Genomic DNA, 16,391 nt, shown 5'->3' on the forward strand with positions numbered 1-16,391 from the left:
AGCCTCAAGGGGTACTGGAGCATGTACTTCAACTGCAGCACTTGCAGTTTCTTTTTCACATTCAAGAAGGATTTATGTTGCTCCGGCACCTTCTTGGTGTATTCTGGGTAGACTGCAATTCTGCACTTCTCAAACAAAGCCACCACCTGTTGACAGAAGGCACAAAGAATGAAGTTTCTGTCATAATAGTTTAGAAACTTAGTGATGATAACCCTCAGTGGGTCCCCCAGCCGCAGGAGGGGTACCAGTGCCCTGTGCGCCCATTCCATCACTCAGTTGAATAGACCACTCAGACACTGCTCCCTCTCCATCCAACTTGCCAGGATGTCCTCTGCTGAGGTCCCTTCCACCCTCTCAAGGAACCCGAGCATGCACACCTTACTTCGTTGGGAGCGACTCTCTGCATCCTCCATCTGGCGTTCAGGCTCACCAAAGACTGTAGACAACAGCACATCTGGTGTTTAAGTTTGGCAACCTCTCTCAGCAATGTTTCTATGTTACATTTGGCAATTGGAACCTTGTCCACCACCTTCCTCAAATCAGCGTGCAGTAGATTGACGTCAATGGAGACAGTCTCAATTTTTGTCTCAAGGGCAGTCCTAGAGCCATGTATGGCAGCCAGCAGCTCCACTCGCAAGGGCTCCAGGTCCCTCTCTGGGGAGTCCTCCCAATTTTCCTCCCCGCACTGGAGTGTGATCAGCTGGGAATGTTGTTGTGGTGTTGTGTACTGCATGACAGGGTTGACCGGGGGTGCATATGCCGAACGCTCCTTTCCCATGACTGCTTCACAGAATTGTCAATGAGCGCCGACTGCCCCCTTCTAGGTTAGATATGGTTAGCCAAGGCAACTTGCTCACCTACTGCCAAACTCAGTCATGTAAAGTGAGGAGTAATGCTGTTCATACTCTGAATGATAAAAACATGGATACAATATGGAGATTAAGTGTAAAAATCATGATTCCTGTCTGTTGATTTCTACAAATCTTATTCATCCCAGTGTATCTTGTCTATGGGGCCTGACAACGCTCCTGACTTCATGGCTATCACATTTTTGTGCTAACTGGGACAGAGCACATGACAAGTTGCACTCAAACATTTGCCTTTGAGCATCTTTAGATGTGTCTTTAACATTGAGAAATGGAGTGCATCATATAACTTTTTTGTCATTGATTGTCAACTTTCTTTAAGTGGCATTTTCAAAATTGTAATTTAAAATCCGACTTCACCATAAGTTAGGATTTTTTATTAAAATCACATAGACACCAAACATGAACTGAGTACCTCCTCCTGTTTGGAAATTACAGCTTATTAAATGTATTAAGGTACCTCCAATGCTGTCCTCTGGGGGATATATGTCTCACAGAAGTGAAAAATTAATTTAAGATTTTTCATTACCAGGACATGTAAAACTTAAAAGTAAATGTCCTACTTTTTAAATACATTGCATCCTGCCCTCTGGGTTGTACAGGGCATACTCTAGGGGTGAAATATATGTATTGAAAGAAAGAAGGTTTCGGCCTGTCAAAAGGCTTATTTTGCCAGGTTAAGGCAGCAGCTTCAAACTGCACACATACAGTACAGGCTGCAATGGCATTCCTGAGAGATCTTAAACTGCTACTTAGGTGGGTGGCACAATCAGTGCTGCAGACCCACTAGTAGTATTCAATTTACAGGCATGGGCACAGGAAGTGCCACCTTATCAGGGACATGAGTATTTAAATGTCAATTAGGTATAGGATAATTCTACCCTGTTTTAAGGAGTAAGCACAAGCATTTTAGTACTAGTTAGCAGTGGTAGCATGTGCAGAGTCCTAAGATAAGGAAAAATGAAGACAGCAAAACAGGAGACTATAGTCTTGAAGGCAAAACGTTAGGGAGTAAACCACACCAAGGTTGCCAGGACTAACAAATGCAGTTGAATGATATACCCTTAAGTGTTTTCCTTTCCTCTCCTTTTGCTAGTTTTTTCTACTTGGTTTATTTTATCGCCATATGAAATGTAAATACAAGTATCGCCTTATACTGTTTACAATGTTCCTGCTCATAAAATTCACAGTTATAGTTTGATGAGTTCCAGTGGTACTTACCTACCTGCTGTGCCTCAACATGTCTCTAATATGTGTGCTCCGTGTGTGACATCCTGTTGATGCGATGGTGCAACCTTCAGAATGGGCATGCAGAAATGTATGCAAATCTGTGAATGGCTGATGACCAAATGATACATGCACTATGCACCCTGGTTTAAGACTGGGAAAATCGAATCTGAAATATTGATATGCATTTACCTGTTTGATATTTTGGTCTTCAATATTATGGTCACAATATTGTGACCTGTTAATATTTTGGAATCGATATTTCCTAATAAAATCTGCAACCTTTGATCTCTGCCTCACATTTACATTTAAAATGACCTCCTGAGAGACAATAGGCAAACTTGTGTACTTTGGATGCTAGCTTCAAAATCTCACAGTACTAGTGGTGAATGCTCCCATTGCCAAATCTTCCAAATCTGAAAGAAATGTAGCATGATGCCTCTATTTCATACTGGAGTGCTACAAGAAAGGAGGGGAAGCGATAAGACAAGCTGAACCACTTAGTAGGACTTTCTAAATCAATCACAGAAAATCTTTATCCTCTTCATGCATTACTTAAATGATGGCGATAAAAAAGGTATTGAAAATGCTGGTAGTAATATCTTGATAAAAGTTGTTGTTGACCCCTTTGTCTTTCCATAGCCTCCATCTTTTCTAAGGCCTTTTCTAATGACTTGTCTGAAGTCAGTAAGTCAGCTCATTGCTTTAAACTTCAGGCCTCAAGACAAAATTCTTAGGGCATTCTCCTGGGCTAATGCTTGAAGCAACTTATTTCAGGTCTACGCCTGGGATCTTGGAGATCTTGAAGCTAGAGTCCACAGCAGATTGCCTTCCTCTTAACATTGTTCAGCATATGTCTGCTATCAGAAAGGATTTCTCAGAGCATGCCTCTTTACTTCCAAAATCATCTGTGATAGTATGTTATATTTCTTTCAGGAATTGCAACTCTTATACCCCAAAAATGTCTGAAGGAAATTCTTCCTCTTCATTGAAACCTAAATGCTACGTTCCTTATTTCAACATATAGCAAAGTTAGCAAGTTGGTTCAGTGAGAAAAGTAAAAGATTGGTATAGTACATACCACTAGAAAGGCAAGATATGAGTCATGAATCCATTTCTTCTTGTTGACTTTGAGACAACTGGGTATGATGTTTCTTGGATAAGTAGGAGGTTTTATGTTCTTACAACGCATTTGGTTGCAACGCATGCCTTTACCACGCATGCTTTACAACGGAATGGTATTTCAACGCATAACCTTTTCCTCGAATTCTACCGTGGTGACGTCGTATGTCGTTAAGAGGAAGCGGAAGTTTCTTTCCGTTTCCTCTTAAACAACGCCGATTGCCTGCACATCCCGACGTGACTTCAGGTGAGATTTTCTTTTGGGGGGGGAGACCCCCCAAGTCCCCTTTTTTAATTTTAACCTTTACCACATATGCCTTTACCACATACCTCGTAGTAAAGGTATGCGTGGTAAAGGCTTTCGTGGTAACCACTCATGCATTGTAATGCATGCGTGGTTAAGGTATTCGTTGAAACGGCCGCGTTGTAGTGGCTGTTTCCCATCTGGATGAAGCACAAAGGTAGTATCCGTTTGCTCCTTCAAGTAACTCCTGTAAAGGATTCTACTTGCTAGATGTTACAAGTAAAGGAAGAAGCCTCTCCAAACTCCCACATATACTAGTGCAAGGGGGGATTTTTGGAGGACCTCAAGCTCTGTCAGCGCGGGAACTGATAAATATGGGATTGATTCTATATTGCCAAAATTGTAGAAAGGGCTCTACATGGATTTCAGATGGATAAATGGAGATTAATATTGAGAGCATCTATATTGTCCAAAGAGGAAAACAGTAACGAATAACACCATATCCCTACACAGCTCCTATCATGCACCTAAACAATCACAAGAGAGAACTACAGGCCCAAGCTGGTGCTGAGTTTCAATTATAGTTCGATTTTCAAGAGAGAATAAAGCCAGTCAAAATATTTAATTGATACAGCTGTTTAGAAGCCATTGGCAACACAGGTCTCACTCTAGATACCATACAAATAATTCTTCATAACCCGGGTGAAATTGCAACACTTTTCTACCTTATATTTTCATTATTCCAGTGATACTACTTTTTCCCAATACTTACTTCTTTGAGGTGGGTCCATTTCAGTGACTGTGGAAAATGTTGGCAACATCATCTACAATGGCGCGCCGGCCTATGCTATTCACCGCCTGCAACTAGTGCAGAACCAGGCTGCCCGCCTGATCCATGGCCTGCCTAAATTCCATCGTGCCACTCCTTTATTGCAGGCACTACACTGGCTGCCGGTGAAAGAGCGAGCCTTGTTCAAGCTTGGTTGCCTTACTTTCCAGGCCAAAATGGGCACCGCTCCGGAGTTTATTTGCTCTGCCATTAAGCCTTACACACCGGGTAGAGAGCTTCGCTCCACCCACATGGCACTTCTGACCACCCCTCGATTTAAAAAGAAGAAGGTTGGTGGAACAAAATTTGCGGCTCTCGCTCCTGTGTTTTGGAACTCCCTCCCTGTGGCACTCCGCATCACATCCTCTTACACAGAGTTCCGAAAAAGCCTTAAAACCCTGCTCTTCTCCCGAGCCTTCGCTGTCTAACTTCCTCTGCTTCTGCTGTTACCTCGCAATCTGAAAAGCGCCATGAAACCGCGTGGTATAAGCGCGCTATACAAATGTTTTTAAATTCAAATTCAAATTCAAATGTAGTGCACAAGACCTGCTCCACCACACTAAGAAAGCTTCTCTTGCAAAAAAAGCTACGAAAATGAAAAATCAGTTTATGCTGGTGGGTTTAGGGATGTTGGCAAATGGAAACTGTCTTCATGTATTTGTGCACATTGTTTTACAGATCTGGAGGAAATATGACGCAGACAGCAGTGGCTTTATCTCAGCTGTTGAACTCAGAGTAAGTATTAGATGCTTCCATTTTTGTTGACTGATTTTATTGATGGTGTTCATTTTTATTTAAAAAGAATTATGTACAGTGGACTAAATGGTTTCTGCTAAGCCTGCGCTCCCTCCCTCATGCCGCTGTTACCAAATGCCAAGCCCATGTAGTTTCAATGCCACCCCACGCCTCCTTTGCCACCTCACATTTCCCGTCTCTTTACCTCACTGTTGCAGGTTTGCTTTTATCTAGTCGGTATTATGCCTATAGACTGTAACTCGATAATGTATTAGCTAGTTCTAGGTAATCTGTTGTTTTCTGTGAAGTGCTCTGCTAATCACGTGGTGAGGCCCACGCTATATAAATACAACAATAAAGGAATAAATACATTCATAAAACTCCTCATCAATAGGATTCTGAGGTTGCTGCCGCATAAAATGGGTTTGTGTCTGTTCGAAACACTTCCCCTAAACGTAATTGTCTGTATCAAAATAGTCTATTTATTAATTGGACCACGTCCGGGTGGTCCTACGAAGATTACATTTTGAATTCTGAGATGTTGCCTTGAGTTACACTTGTAGATGCATCTCTTATAGCTCATGTGGAAACTGACCAAGTGATTCTAAGACTGTATCCGGTAGAATGAGAAGCAAAATTGGCCTGCCCATAGTCACTAATTGTATTTGCTATGGCCATTATATCATCGGCGTGTAGAAAACATATTACGAAACCCTAGAGAGGAATAATTTTGCATCATATCTGATACTCAATATCCTCTACATTGATGATGTGCTTTTATGTCTAGGAAATGTAATATTTCACCTTGCATCCCTTGTGGGTATGGTTGATGAGTTAAGTGCCCTGGATGGATGACGTGTTTGTTAACTGCGAGAAATCTTACTTTTTCAAAGCAGTCCTAACGAATGTAGGTTAGAATGGAACACTGGTAAGTTTAAATATCTGGATGTGTGTATTTATCATGGAGATAATTATTTGATTATTATTAATTTGCATAGAACTTTGGGGGAAGATATGCAATTCATTATTTGTTTTCAACAAACTAAGTCTCTGTCATTGGTAGGTTTCTGTTAGTCAAAATGTCAATCCTAAACAGACTGTTATGTAATTTTGCAAACTTTCTTGTGATTGTGCATCTGATATGGAGAAATGGTAGGGAGAAGGCTGCCCTTGATAAGCTGCAACTATACCCAGGTTCAGTTTTATTTCCAAAGTGCGTAGTTAATTAAAACCATTGCACGAATAGATAAAGCATGTACAACTATTAGGCAAGGAAAATAATAACATGGAACGTCGTATACAGTTTAACAGATGTTTAACGTTCCCCTAATAGTTAGAAATATATATTTTTTTAGGTTAAATACAATTTTTATCAAAGACATTTAAGGGCCTCATCCCTCCACCATTATAAGAATGTTTTTTTTTGTTTTTTTTTGTGTCGTGCATGAATAGAACTGCAACCGCCGTGGAAGCAGGTAGTCTATTGAGGTAGTCCCATGTTTAGAATCTCGGGGGCACATTTACTAGGAAGTGGCTGAGCGGGGCGTTAGCCACCTTGGCTTAACGCCGCGCTCAGCCACTACCAAAACACAGGGCTGGACCGTATAAGGATAGGGTGCAGCCCGGCGTTTCCACTAGGGCTTGAGCTCCTTTTAACTGCCTAGCACCAATGCAGACACCCTTGCACCATAGTGCAAGGGTGCCTGCGTTGTAGGGGAAGATTGTTTATGCGCAGTAAGGTGTCCCTTCCTGCACATAAACAATCTTTAAACAATGTTAGGTAACTTCTATGCGTGCTGCATAATGCTGCACACATAGAAGTTACAAAACGTAATTTTTTTTAAATTGATTGTCTATGTGCAGGAAGGAACACCTTCCTGCACATAAACAACCAATAGCCTTTTGCAGTTTCTATGTGTGCTGCACAATGCAGCACAGGTAGAAACAGCAAAAATGAGGAGAAATGAAGCATTACTCCTTCTTGGTCCTGTTTAAGACCAGGTTTTCCCTTGTCTTAATTTTGACGCTGCTCTTGTAAATATGGGGCAGCGTCAAAATCAATGGTTGTTGCAGTGGATCACCCACCCCAACACCCTTTGCCCTACCCTTTCACGCTAAACACAGCGTGAAAGGGGGCCTTATTTACAATGCAGCGTTAAGCCACACTAAGTGAATTAACACTGACTTGTAAATAAGGAAAATCCAATATTGACACAGGAACTCCACTAAAAGTGACATTCCTGTGGCGATAGGGTCGTGTATGTATGCCCCTCAGTTCCAGGTTTGTCAATGTGCAGAGTCTATCTCTAGTCAGTGCAAAAAGAGTCACAACAAGTGGTCCTCTGCGACAGGTGCCCCAGGAGTCTCGTTGTTGCAGTATCTTTGGCAGACAGGAGTATAAAGTAACTGCACAGCTGTGCATGATGTGCAGGAATGAGATAAAGTGGCAGTGCTTGGCTAGTCCTGTATCAAGAGAGACCGAGACGTCATAAGCTAGTCTGGGCATGTATTAATTGCCAGCTGTTAAGTGTACAATTTCCATTCAACCCTTGCTAGATATTTCATTAATCTGCAATTGACCTGTATGTCTGAAGGATTGAAGCAGACTTGGCAGTGACATAGCCCCCTGATGGTATATTCTGGTATTGATAGACGTTTTCGATCCTCCAGTGTTGAGTTGCATAAGCAAATTATATGTACCATAGTTTCTGAATCTTGGACGCATAGTTCACCTAGGTCCATGCCATTGGTGCATTGCAGAAGATGTAAATGTGAGGGCAGGCAACCTAGGCAATATTTTAGGAAGCTTAATTTAGTATCAGCACCAGAGCCGGAGGCTAGGTATGGTTGCGGTGTCAGAGTCTTATAACTAGCTATTGTAAGGCAGACGTGTTGCCATTTTGCGCATGTCTCTTTGTCTGCCAGCAGAGAAGCCCGCTTGATTGTTTTATTTACTGTGCTCTTGAATTGAGAGTAGCTGGTTGTTATTTCATACTATGGGTCCAGGCCAAGAGATGCTAAGAATGTGTGGCCTAACGACTAGAACGGTCAACCTTGGAGCTGGGGACACAGGTTTGCACCCCAGCAGGGACACTCAACATCCTGTGTTTCTGGGCAATTCACTTAATCTCCCAGTGCCTAACAAAAAGGGTTATGTCTGTCTTTAATGCAACTGTTGCTCATGTAAAGTGCTCTGATAACTTTGAGTCTAGTTTGCGCTACATAAAATTCAAAAACAAAAAAAAAGACAATATGAGGTACTTCCTGACTCAGGAGCTGTTCCTTGTAGTAATTACTTCTCAAAGGGAGTGGTTTTGTGACGGCGATTTGTAGTTTGCAGCAGCATTTAATAAACTCCCCTTCCCTGGCCAAGGTTTGATTCATAAGGCCAAACTGCAACCTCAGCTGAGCAGCTGAAGTGTGCCGTGGAAGATGGAATACCGACTTGATGACACTGGCGTAACGAAAATTGAGGGGGCCCCTCCGGGCTCAATTAGGAGCTCTCCGGACAGAGTGCAGTGCCGAGGGGGCCACCTGGAGCTTCGGGTCCCCCCGCACCGCGTGGGCTGCGGGGGCCTGTGTTACGCCCGTTTGATGACCCTGGCTATGATCTTATCCAAATAGGGGGTATCTCTACCCCATAAAGCCTTGCTACCATAGGCTTTGGTCAGAACCAGCTTGGCCTGCTTTACCTGCAGAAGTGGTGTGAATGTTGATCTGCAATTGCAACTCTTAGATGATGAAAAGCTGCTAGAAAAGAGTTGGCTTTCAGCTGCGTGTGCTAGGCTCTTTAAAGGATCCTAGTCTGTAGAAAAGTAGACCCAGGTATTTGTACTCAGTTACGTCAATTTTTGCCGTTTACAAATGCCAGGGCAGGAACTGGTGGCTGACATTCCCATGACTAGGATTTTTGTTTTCTTCATGTCTATTTCTAATAAATTCGACCAGCAATATACTGCAGTAGTGTTCTGAAGTCATTCGAGACCAATCTTAGTGTGGCTGATCAAGACTAGATCAATGACATACATCAGGCTTGGCAGGTGGGCACTTCCTTCTTTTGGACCATGTGAGTGTATCTGATCACGAGCAGAGGGGGAGGTCTGCCAGAAAGAAATTAAAGAGTGTGGGGGCAAGCACACAGCCTTGCCTTAGACTCTGATATGTTCTAATCCACCTAGACAAGTGGGTACCATTCACCAATTTTATTCAGACAATATGTTGGTGTAAAGGAGGATCAGGGCTTGCAGCAAGGGCCAGAGTATGTTCCAACTGCCAAGCTCCTGCCTTCCGGTAGACTCAATCAAATGCTGCTTTGCAGTCTATGAAGCAGAGAAAGAGACAATAGTGGTTATTTTTCCATTGATCAATTTGTAATGATAGAGCTAATATGTTTGTTGCTGTCCCTTGCCCTTTGAAAATCCAGTTTGATGTAAGGGGATTATATGCCTTTTGTGTTCTAAGATGTTAGATCTTCAAGTAGGCAACTAGGGTAATACTTTAACTCAAAGTCCAAGAGTGCTCTTTGCCGATAATTCACGAGGTTGGAGCTTTCACCTCCCTTTTAAATGGAAGAAATGATTGAGCCCTTCCAGGAGGCAGGTATGCAGTTAGTTGCAGTAATACTGTAGAAAGCCCTCTCTAAGCTTACTCACCAGAAGTCTTTGGCTTCTTTGTAGAAAACTGTGGGGAAGTCGTTTGGTCCTGCCACTCCTTTCTTGCCACCCTCCGTGATTTGCTTTTCAATTGTAACAGCTTGCAACTTCAGGGGGGAGACTCCCTATGGTCATTTTCAATTTTGCAAGATCTCCCTCAAGGGGCAAAAGACAAGCATTTTAGGTGAGTTTTTGTGTTGCTGAGGCTTGGAGCACCATGAGATGAATTGTATTTGGTGTAGTTCCTTCAAAAATAGTTTGACAGAAACTCATGCCAGCACTCTTCTGAAATATTTGCAGTTGTTATGGATTTGGAACAGCCATTTAGGTTATTCGCAGTTTTTCAAGATCTCTCATGTCTGTTGGATTTTTTCTCACATAGTAGCCTGGCCCAGAGATTGTCATTTACCTCTCTCCTTTGATCTCACCTCTACTTTTCGTAAGCTGTCCTTGCTTTCACTACTGCAGCTTTCAGGGTTTGGTTGGTTGGTGATATTTGCAGTGCCCTAATGGCCTGTTTGACAGAGCGTTTTAGGATTTTTAATTTGTTACAAATTGTCTTCTTTGTGCTCCCAGGCTGCTTGCCGGGGCCCTGGTACTGGCATGGCATATTGATCTGCAAATCGCTTTCTCAACTGAGGCCAGATGGTTTCATTTGCCTACACCATCAGCCGTATGTGCAAGGAGTGATATTTTTGCTAACTCAGGGAGATTGTATGCTGAGTTAGCTGACCATGTCATTCTTTTGTTGTTGATGGTATAAGCAGAGACGCGCGTTGCTTTAACTGGCACATGACAAGCAAGGCAGATGGCTTGGCTCAATTCTTGCTGGAGGTGGTCGCTTTCCACTCTAGCTGCTATCCCAAAGTTGTTGATGAGATGGAACAAGGAGACAGATTGTACTGTAACGTCTATTAGGGAGTTGCTTATATGATTATGGGAAGTTGCTGCTGGTGGACTGTCGGATAAGACCCAATCATTGACAGCCCTCCAGTTGAAATGCTCTAATTCATTGATAAGTTCTTTGCCTTTATTATCTGACTTGAAGGAATGACATTGACTCTGAGCTGGAATTGCTCAGTGTGCATTTTGGCCTGACAGAGTCTTGTCTTCTAGTGGTGAGCCTAGCTGATTCAGGCTGAAATCAACTGAGAGAATTATTTCAATGAGAGACGGCCCTTCCAAAGGTTTGCTGATCTTAGTCTTCAGATGCTCTATAACTGTTTGTTTAGCCTTTGGTTTTGATGGTATATATACACATCTAATAATATCAAGGAGCTCATGCTTGTGCCCCAGGTAAAGGCTGACAATTTGCAGGCCTGGGTATACTGTAGGGTTTTGTCTTTCAGTCTTCTTGTAGTGCGGCAGATATATATATCACCATTCCCCCACTGCAGAAGCCTAAAGGCGACTCCTTTGATGCTGGCATTGAAAAATGAATATAGCCTGAAATTATTGATCCTCAGTCCAGGTTTCCTGTAACATAATCACCTAAGCTATTCCAGCACCTCATGATCATCTGGTTTATTTAGCAGGCCGTTGATGTGCCATGAAAATATACATAAGTATCTTGTTCATGCAGAAATGGTATTGTCTGCAGTTGCAATGTATCACTGCAATAAGGGTTTGTTCAATGCTCCGGCATTCCAGCTCCAATCAGGATCCTTAACGAATGGCTTTTTGTCTTCATGAACTAGTAGAGGGTGAGGCTATTGAGTTTTTCTTGGAACTTGCTCAGGGCATTCCTTAGGGCTGAGTATATTTGCTGTCGGCAGACAGAAGTTGGTGTTCCAGGTATGTAATGGTTTTACATAGCAGCACAGTTGCAGCATGTACCTCATTGCTTGCTGAGGCCCCTTCAGCAGAGGTGACCTCCTTAAAATGAACAATGGCCCCTTCACCTATCCATGAGGACTTCTAGGGGTATAGCCTCAGGAGCAGGTATACCGGGTCATATCGTAGAAGTTTGGTACTGTTGCCACCACTACTTAAACACAATAAAGAGGGTGTGCGGCATATACCAGAGATCCTATCATGTTGTTATCCCCCGCTTTGTTCTAGCAAGTCAGGTTATTTGTGAAATAACATGGGAAGGAAGGGGATTTTGATAACTGTTGCCTGAAGAACATTGACATTATCAAGGAGACTAGTAATAGTTAGTTGGGACAGTTCTTGGCATATGGCCAGCTGACCAGGGCAGTTAGACTGACTGGGCAAGCTAGGGACAGAAACATACAACTCTAGTACAAATGACAAGTAAGCCTATCCATTCCAGCCTGGGTGTTGACTGTTGGGAGAGTTCACATTTTCTAAGAAAGTAGCACTCATTCACATGTTTATGAATTTGAGATTATTACTAGGAAAGAGGCATGTTACTCATGGAGATTGGATCTAGTTAGATAAACATAACTAAATGCACTTCCTAGAGAGGGAAATTCAAGATGGCCAATGGGTGGGATGGGGATGAACGATGGAAAATCTAATGCTAGATTTAAAAAGAGACTCTGATAACCTAACACAGTAAGTAAACCCCGGCAGTACCACTCTATTCTGCTCAAGATGTAGCAATGTTGGTGATGTATTCATCTGAAGTCTATATTTGATTTCATTATGCAAAATGTGTTTTCCCCAGAGTTCCTCATGAGGCCTACATTCTTGCAATAAGACAGACATTATTGGGGGAATGATAGATATTTGAGTTGTGGCTTAGCTAGGTATCTCATAAATGAGGCGCAGCAGTTGTACAGTGGTTACTTCTGACATTAAGGGGCTGCCCGACACTGACTTGGTCCTGGTAACTCCGGTCCGCAGTCCCTACTGGCCAATTACAATGCAACAGATCACTGTTTGATTGCATACTCCCATTTCCCAATGGGAGCTCATGTTACGGCCGTAAACCGGCCCTAACACAAGCTCTTATTGAGAAATGGGAGGTGTTGTTCATCCCAGCACCTCAAGGTGCCTGCTACAAGGTGCAGGGATCAACAGGGGGAAACAATATGTGCCCCCTTGGCCCCCAACCGGAGGCTGCATGCACATGGGGACCCACAAACAAGCTTTCCGAGATGGTTTCCATGTTGGACAAGCCAACATGGAAACCATGTCAGAAACCATGCATCGTAATCCCAAGGGCGGAAAGGCTATGGGGATTACGAGCCAGCTCCGACTGGCCGATGGGCTTCATGAGCCTCATAATGCGGCGGCCAGAAAGTAAACCGATCAGCCCATTACCATGCGGCCAGGAAGGCTCCGACCATTGGTGCACCTTCCTGCACCTAAGCAATCAATATTGGCGATTTGCACCTACTATGTGTTCCGCAGAATACAGCACAAATAGAAAGAGCAAAAAACAAGGAGAAATTAATCATTTCTCCACGTATCACCATTCTAACACCCGGCATTCCAAGGCATTCGTTTTTGGTGCTGCCTCAGCCTTTAAATCTGGGGCAGCACCAAAAAGCAATGGCCCACAGCAACACCTATTGCATGCCCCCTTGCCACAGAGTACTGCAGCTAAAAAGGGGCACATTTACAAGGTGGCGTGTGGTTTTGTGAATATGTCCCTAGATGCTTTGTTTTCCCTTGACTAGAAGGCTCAGTTGCACACTTCACCCTGCTGAAGTCTTTGTCAGTTCAATGAATAGCTTCATTTTTCAATACTGAAAAAGTATCTTCCTGTAGACTTCCCATAGATTACATGTGTAGTGATGAGACAGACCACAGGAAAGTAGTAACCGCCTAATGACTGATTCTCGTTTTGTCAGAGCTGGAGTAGAAATTCAGCCAGAGCCTGTGGCAGAGAGGCCCCCTCCATATCCCCTATCATTCCTCCATGGCAAAGTGAAGCAAAACAGCATTGTTGGCTTCAAAGGCTAAAACTCACAGTTAGGCACCAAAGTGGCGAATGCAGCTTGTTGGACCATCCAGACGAGCTGCAGCATGTCAGTTCTCCACACTACTCGTGCTACTATGTGGGGTGAGCAGAGTATGCTGAGCCACAGTTCCACAGAATGGAATTGAAAGAAAGAGAGAGAGAGAGAGAGAGAGAGAGAGAGAGAAGAAACAGAAACAGAGAGACAGAGACAAGCACCACACTATGTAAAGCATTAAGTAAATGTAATCTTGAGACATGGATGCCCCATTTATATTTTTGCAAAGCAGACGTGTGCTCACCTTTGTTTCTTAGCCGCTTTAAGATAGTAGGTGATTTTCTACATCAGATTTGTAAGTGCTAGCTCAACTCAATATTGTTATTAATTGCTTACTGACAGGGCCAGAACTGTAAAGCTATCGTGGGGGAAGATGGAGGTGCTTGGCCTTTCCAGAATTCCATTAGAATACGTGGTACATTTATCTAGCCTATCTAGTCTTCCACCTCTAGGCAAAACTCCATTCAATAGGACACATCAGAGCTAAGACACACTGGCAGACTCAGGGGCAAATGTACATGAATTGCCGCTAACTAGTGTTAGTTAGCGGCAGTTTTCTTAACGAGGTCTATCACCAAAAACTATTACTCTGTTAGTAATATATTTACAATATGTCGCTACATGGCGATAGTAAAAGCTATCCGTGGTGAAAAATGCCGCTAACGCTAGCGTCCGGGCGATAAAAAATTGATGTTAGTGAGACAAAAGTGATGAAAGGCCCATTAGTGGCAAAAAAACTCAAGTTAGTCAGCCAATGTGACTTTTTTGCAAAAATAGCCAACAAGCCTACCTCCAATGAAAAAATAGGAAATAAAACTAATGGTATGCAGAATAGAGCAGCCAGGGTCAAGTGCAGCACAGATCAATAACCCCCCAACTCCCCAACAGCCAGGATGACCAGCCAGAGTCACAGGGCCTGAGGAAATCCAGATGCAGGGCTACAGTTATGAAACGAGGTGCATTCCTGGGCAAAACCAGTGATGCATTACTTTTTCATAGTGCCCTCCTTGCAACACAATGGCATCCAAAACCCTCAAAGCGTGGACAGTCCCTGGGGCCCATAGGCCTTGCTGGGCCTGCGTCTGTGACCCAGAGTTGGAGGCAGAGGTGCTGTGGAGTTACTGGGCCATAGCGGTAGACATTGAGGCGTCAGCGATCGCCCTTACCTGGTGGTGAAGTCTGGCAGGTCACATAGAGACACATTGCTGACCTGTGCGAGAAGACCACCTGGCACTCCTTGGAGCTGTGAAATATAGAGGTACTCCAGGGCACCAAATGGGGGGGGTCTGTATTGCATTCCAGGTGCTACCACTGCACCAGGTGCACAGAGGAAATTACCAATGGTGGGCTGCGCCTCTCTGAATAACAGGTCGGAGGGTGTTGCGCTGGCCGGACGTTGTGGAGGGTGAGGACCCTGAGCTGCGTCAAACTTGTGTGGCGGGAGTGCTGCAACTTCACGCCTAAGGGGGACCTAAGGAGGTCCCCCCAGCAGACTTGGTGGTTACTGCTGTACCCAGGCTTGTGAAATCCTACCTGGCTGAAGCTCCTGCTGGCTGAGTCACAGACTTGGAGAGAGTGCAGCATATTGAGCCCCAATGTCAATGTTCAGGTGAGGAGAAGGTGGGACGAGTAGCGGAGGAGGCTTGGGGAGAGTTGGGCCCAGGCCTAGCACCTGTGGGAGATGCACACCATGCCCTGAGCAATCCCTGCTCCGCGGCTGACCTTCATCACCAAGGGCATCACACAAGAATGGTGGGGGACTCCACTAACTGGCTCAAGTCGCAGAGATTGGCCATTGGTGGCATTGGGTGCCAAGGGCATGAGCCGGATCTGGCCCAGGCCTTTGTGTATGCAGCTTGGTATGCCGTTACTTGCTGGTGGTCTGGGAACACAGAATCTGGTCACCACTGTTCGATTGGAAGAGACAACCAGTTGGTGCTGCCTTTCCTTGCCCCTGTTATGTTTGCTTTTTGGTGTATGGGGGACAAGCCCTTAGTGGACTTCCTCATCCACAGCGCTGCACCATCTGGTTGCTGCTGCTGCTGCTGTCCCCATCTGCTGCTGCCCGTGCCTCTGACTTGGAGAACAGGTGTTCCAGTACCTCCTCCACCCACAGTCTCCAGCCTGCGCTTCATCCCTGGTGTTCCAGTGGTAGAGGGTCACTGCTCTGTCCCTCTTTTCTGCTGTTCCTGTTCATCTTTCTGCTCTTCTCCGTTGCTTTTCTACCTTTGTCTTTTTTATCTTTGCTTTGTTTGGCTTTGTTTTTCCTGAGCTTTTTTGCAGTTCCTTTTTCCCTAGCCTCTCCTTCATTGCTGCTGCAATCTCCCTCCAGTGCCCTTTCCCGCATTTCCGACCTCCCAGCTGTCCAGCCCACCTGCAGCACTACCTAATCTTGGATGCTCTGTGGCCATGCGCAGTGGGCATGCCACTGTTGGCCAAAGGCAAGCAAAAAGGTCGGCCCGTCTGCGCCCACCTCTGTATTGCGCCCAGCACCAAGGAACCTGCCTCTTGGACACTCCACCGCTAGGACACCAGCACCCTGCTCACCCTTAACCCTGGACACCACACTGCCTGCAATCTAGCATCACCAAAGAATACCCTTGCATCCTGCGCCTGCCGAAACTTCAAACGAACCTCCTGCCACATCAGCACACCAGCGCCTCTTGCCACCCAGCAGACCAACAGGATATTTGACTGGCTCAACTGCATCATCCTCAATGTGCGGTCCCTCCCCATATACGCCACAGAAATCTGGGACCTCCTTGACACCACCTCTTCATTCTTCTC

At 44.5% G+C, this 16,391-nt stretch overlaps 1 protein-coding gene across 1 annotated transcript in view; it reads left to right on the top strand.

Moving 5' to 3' along the window:
- Window positions 1–16,391, top strand: part of SCGN (secretagogin, EF-hand calcium binding protein) — a 378,060-nt gene that overhangs the window by 249,419 nt on the left and 112,250 nt on the right. Inside the window, exon 5 of the mRNA XM_086966880.1 lies at window positions 4,967–5,023. Within this exon, the coding sequence (XP_086823006.1) occupies window positions 4,967–5,023 (57 nt within the window). The remainder of the gene's footprint in view (window positions 1–4,966; window positions 5,024–16,391) is intronic.

This window comes from Lissotriton vulgaris, chromosome 4_1, assembly GCF_964263255.1.
Source record: "Lissotriton vulgaris chromosome 4_1, aLisVul1.2, whole genome shotgun sequence".
In the NCBI taxonomy this organism is placed as follows: domain Eukaryota; kingdom Metazoa; phylum Chordata; class Amphibia; order Caudata; family Salamandridae; genus Lissotriton; species Lissotriton vulgaris.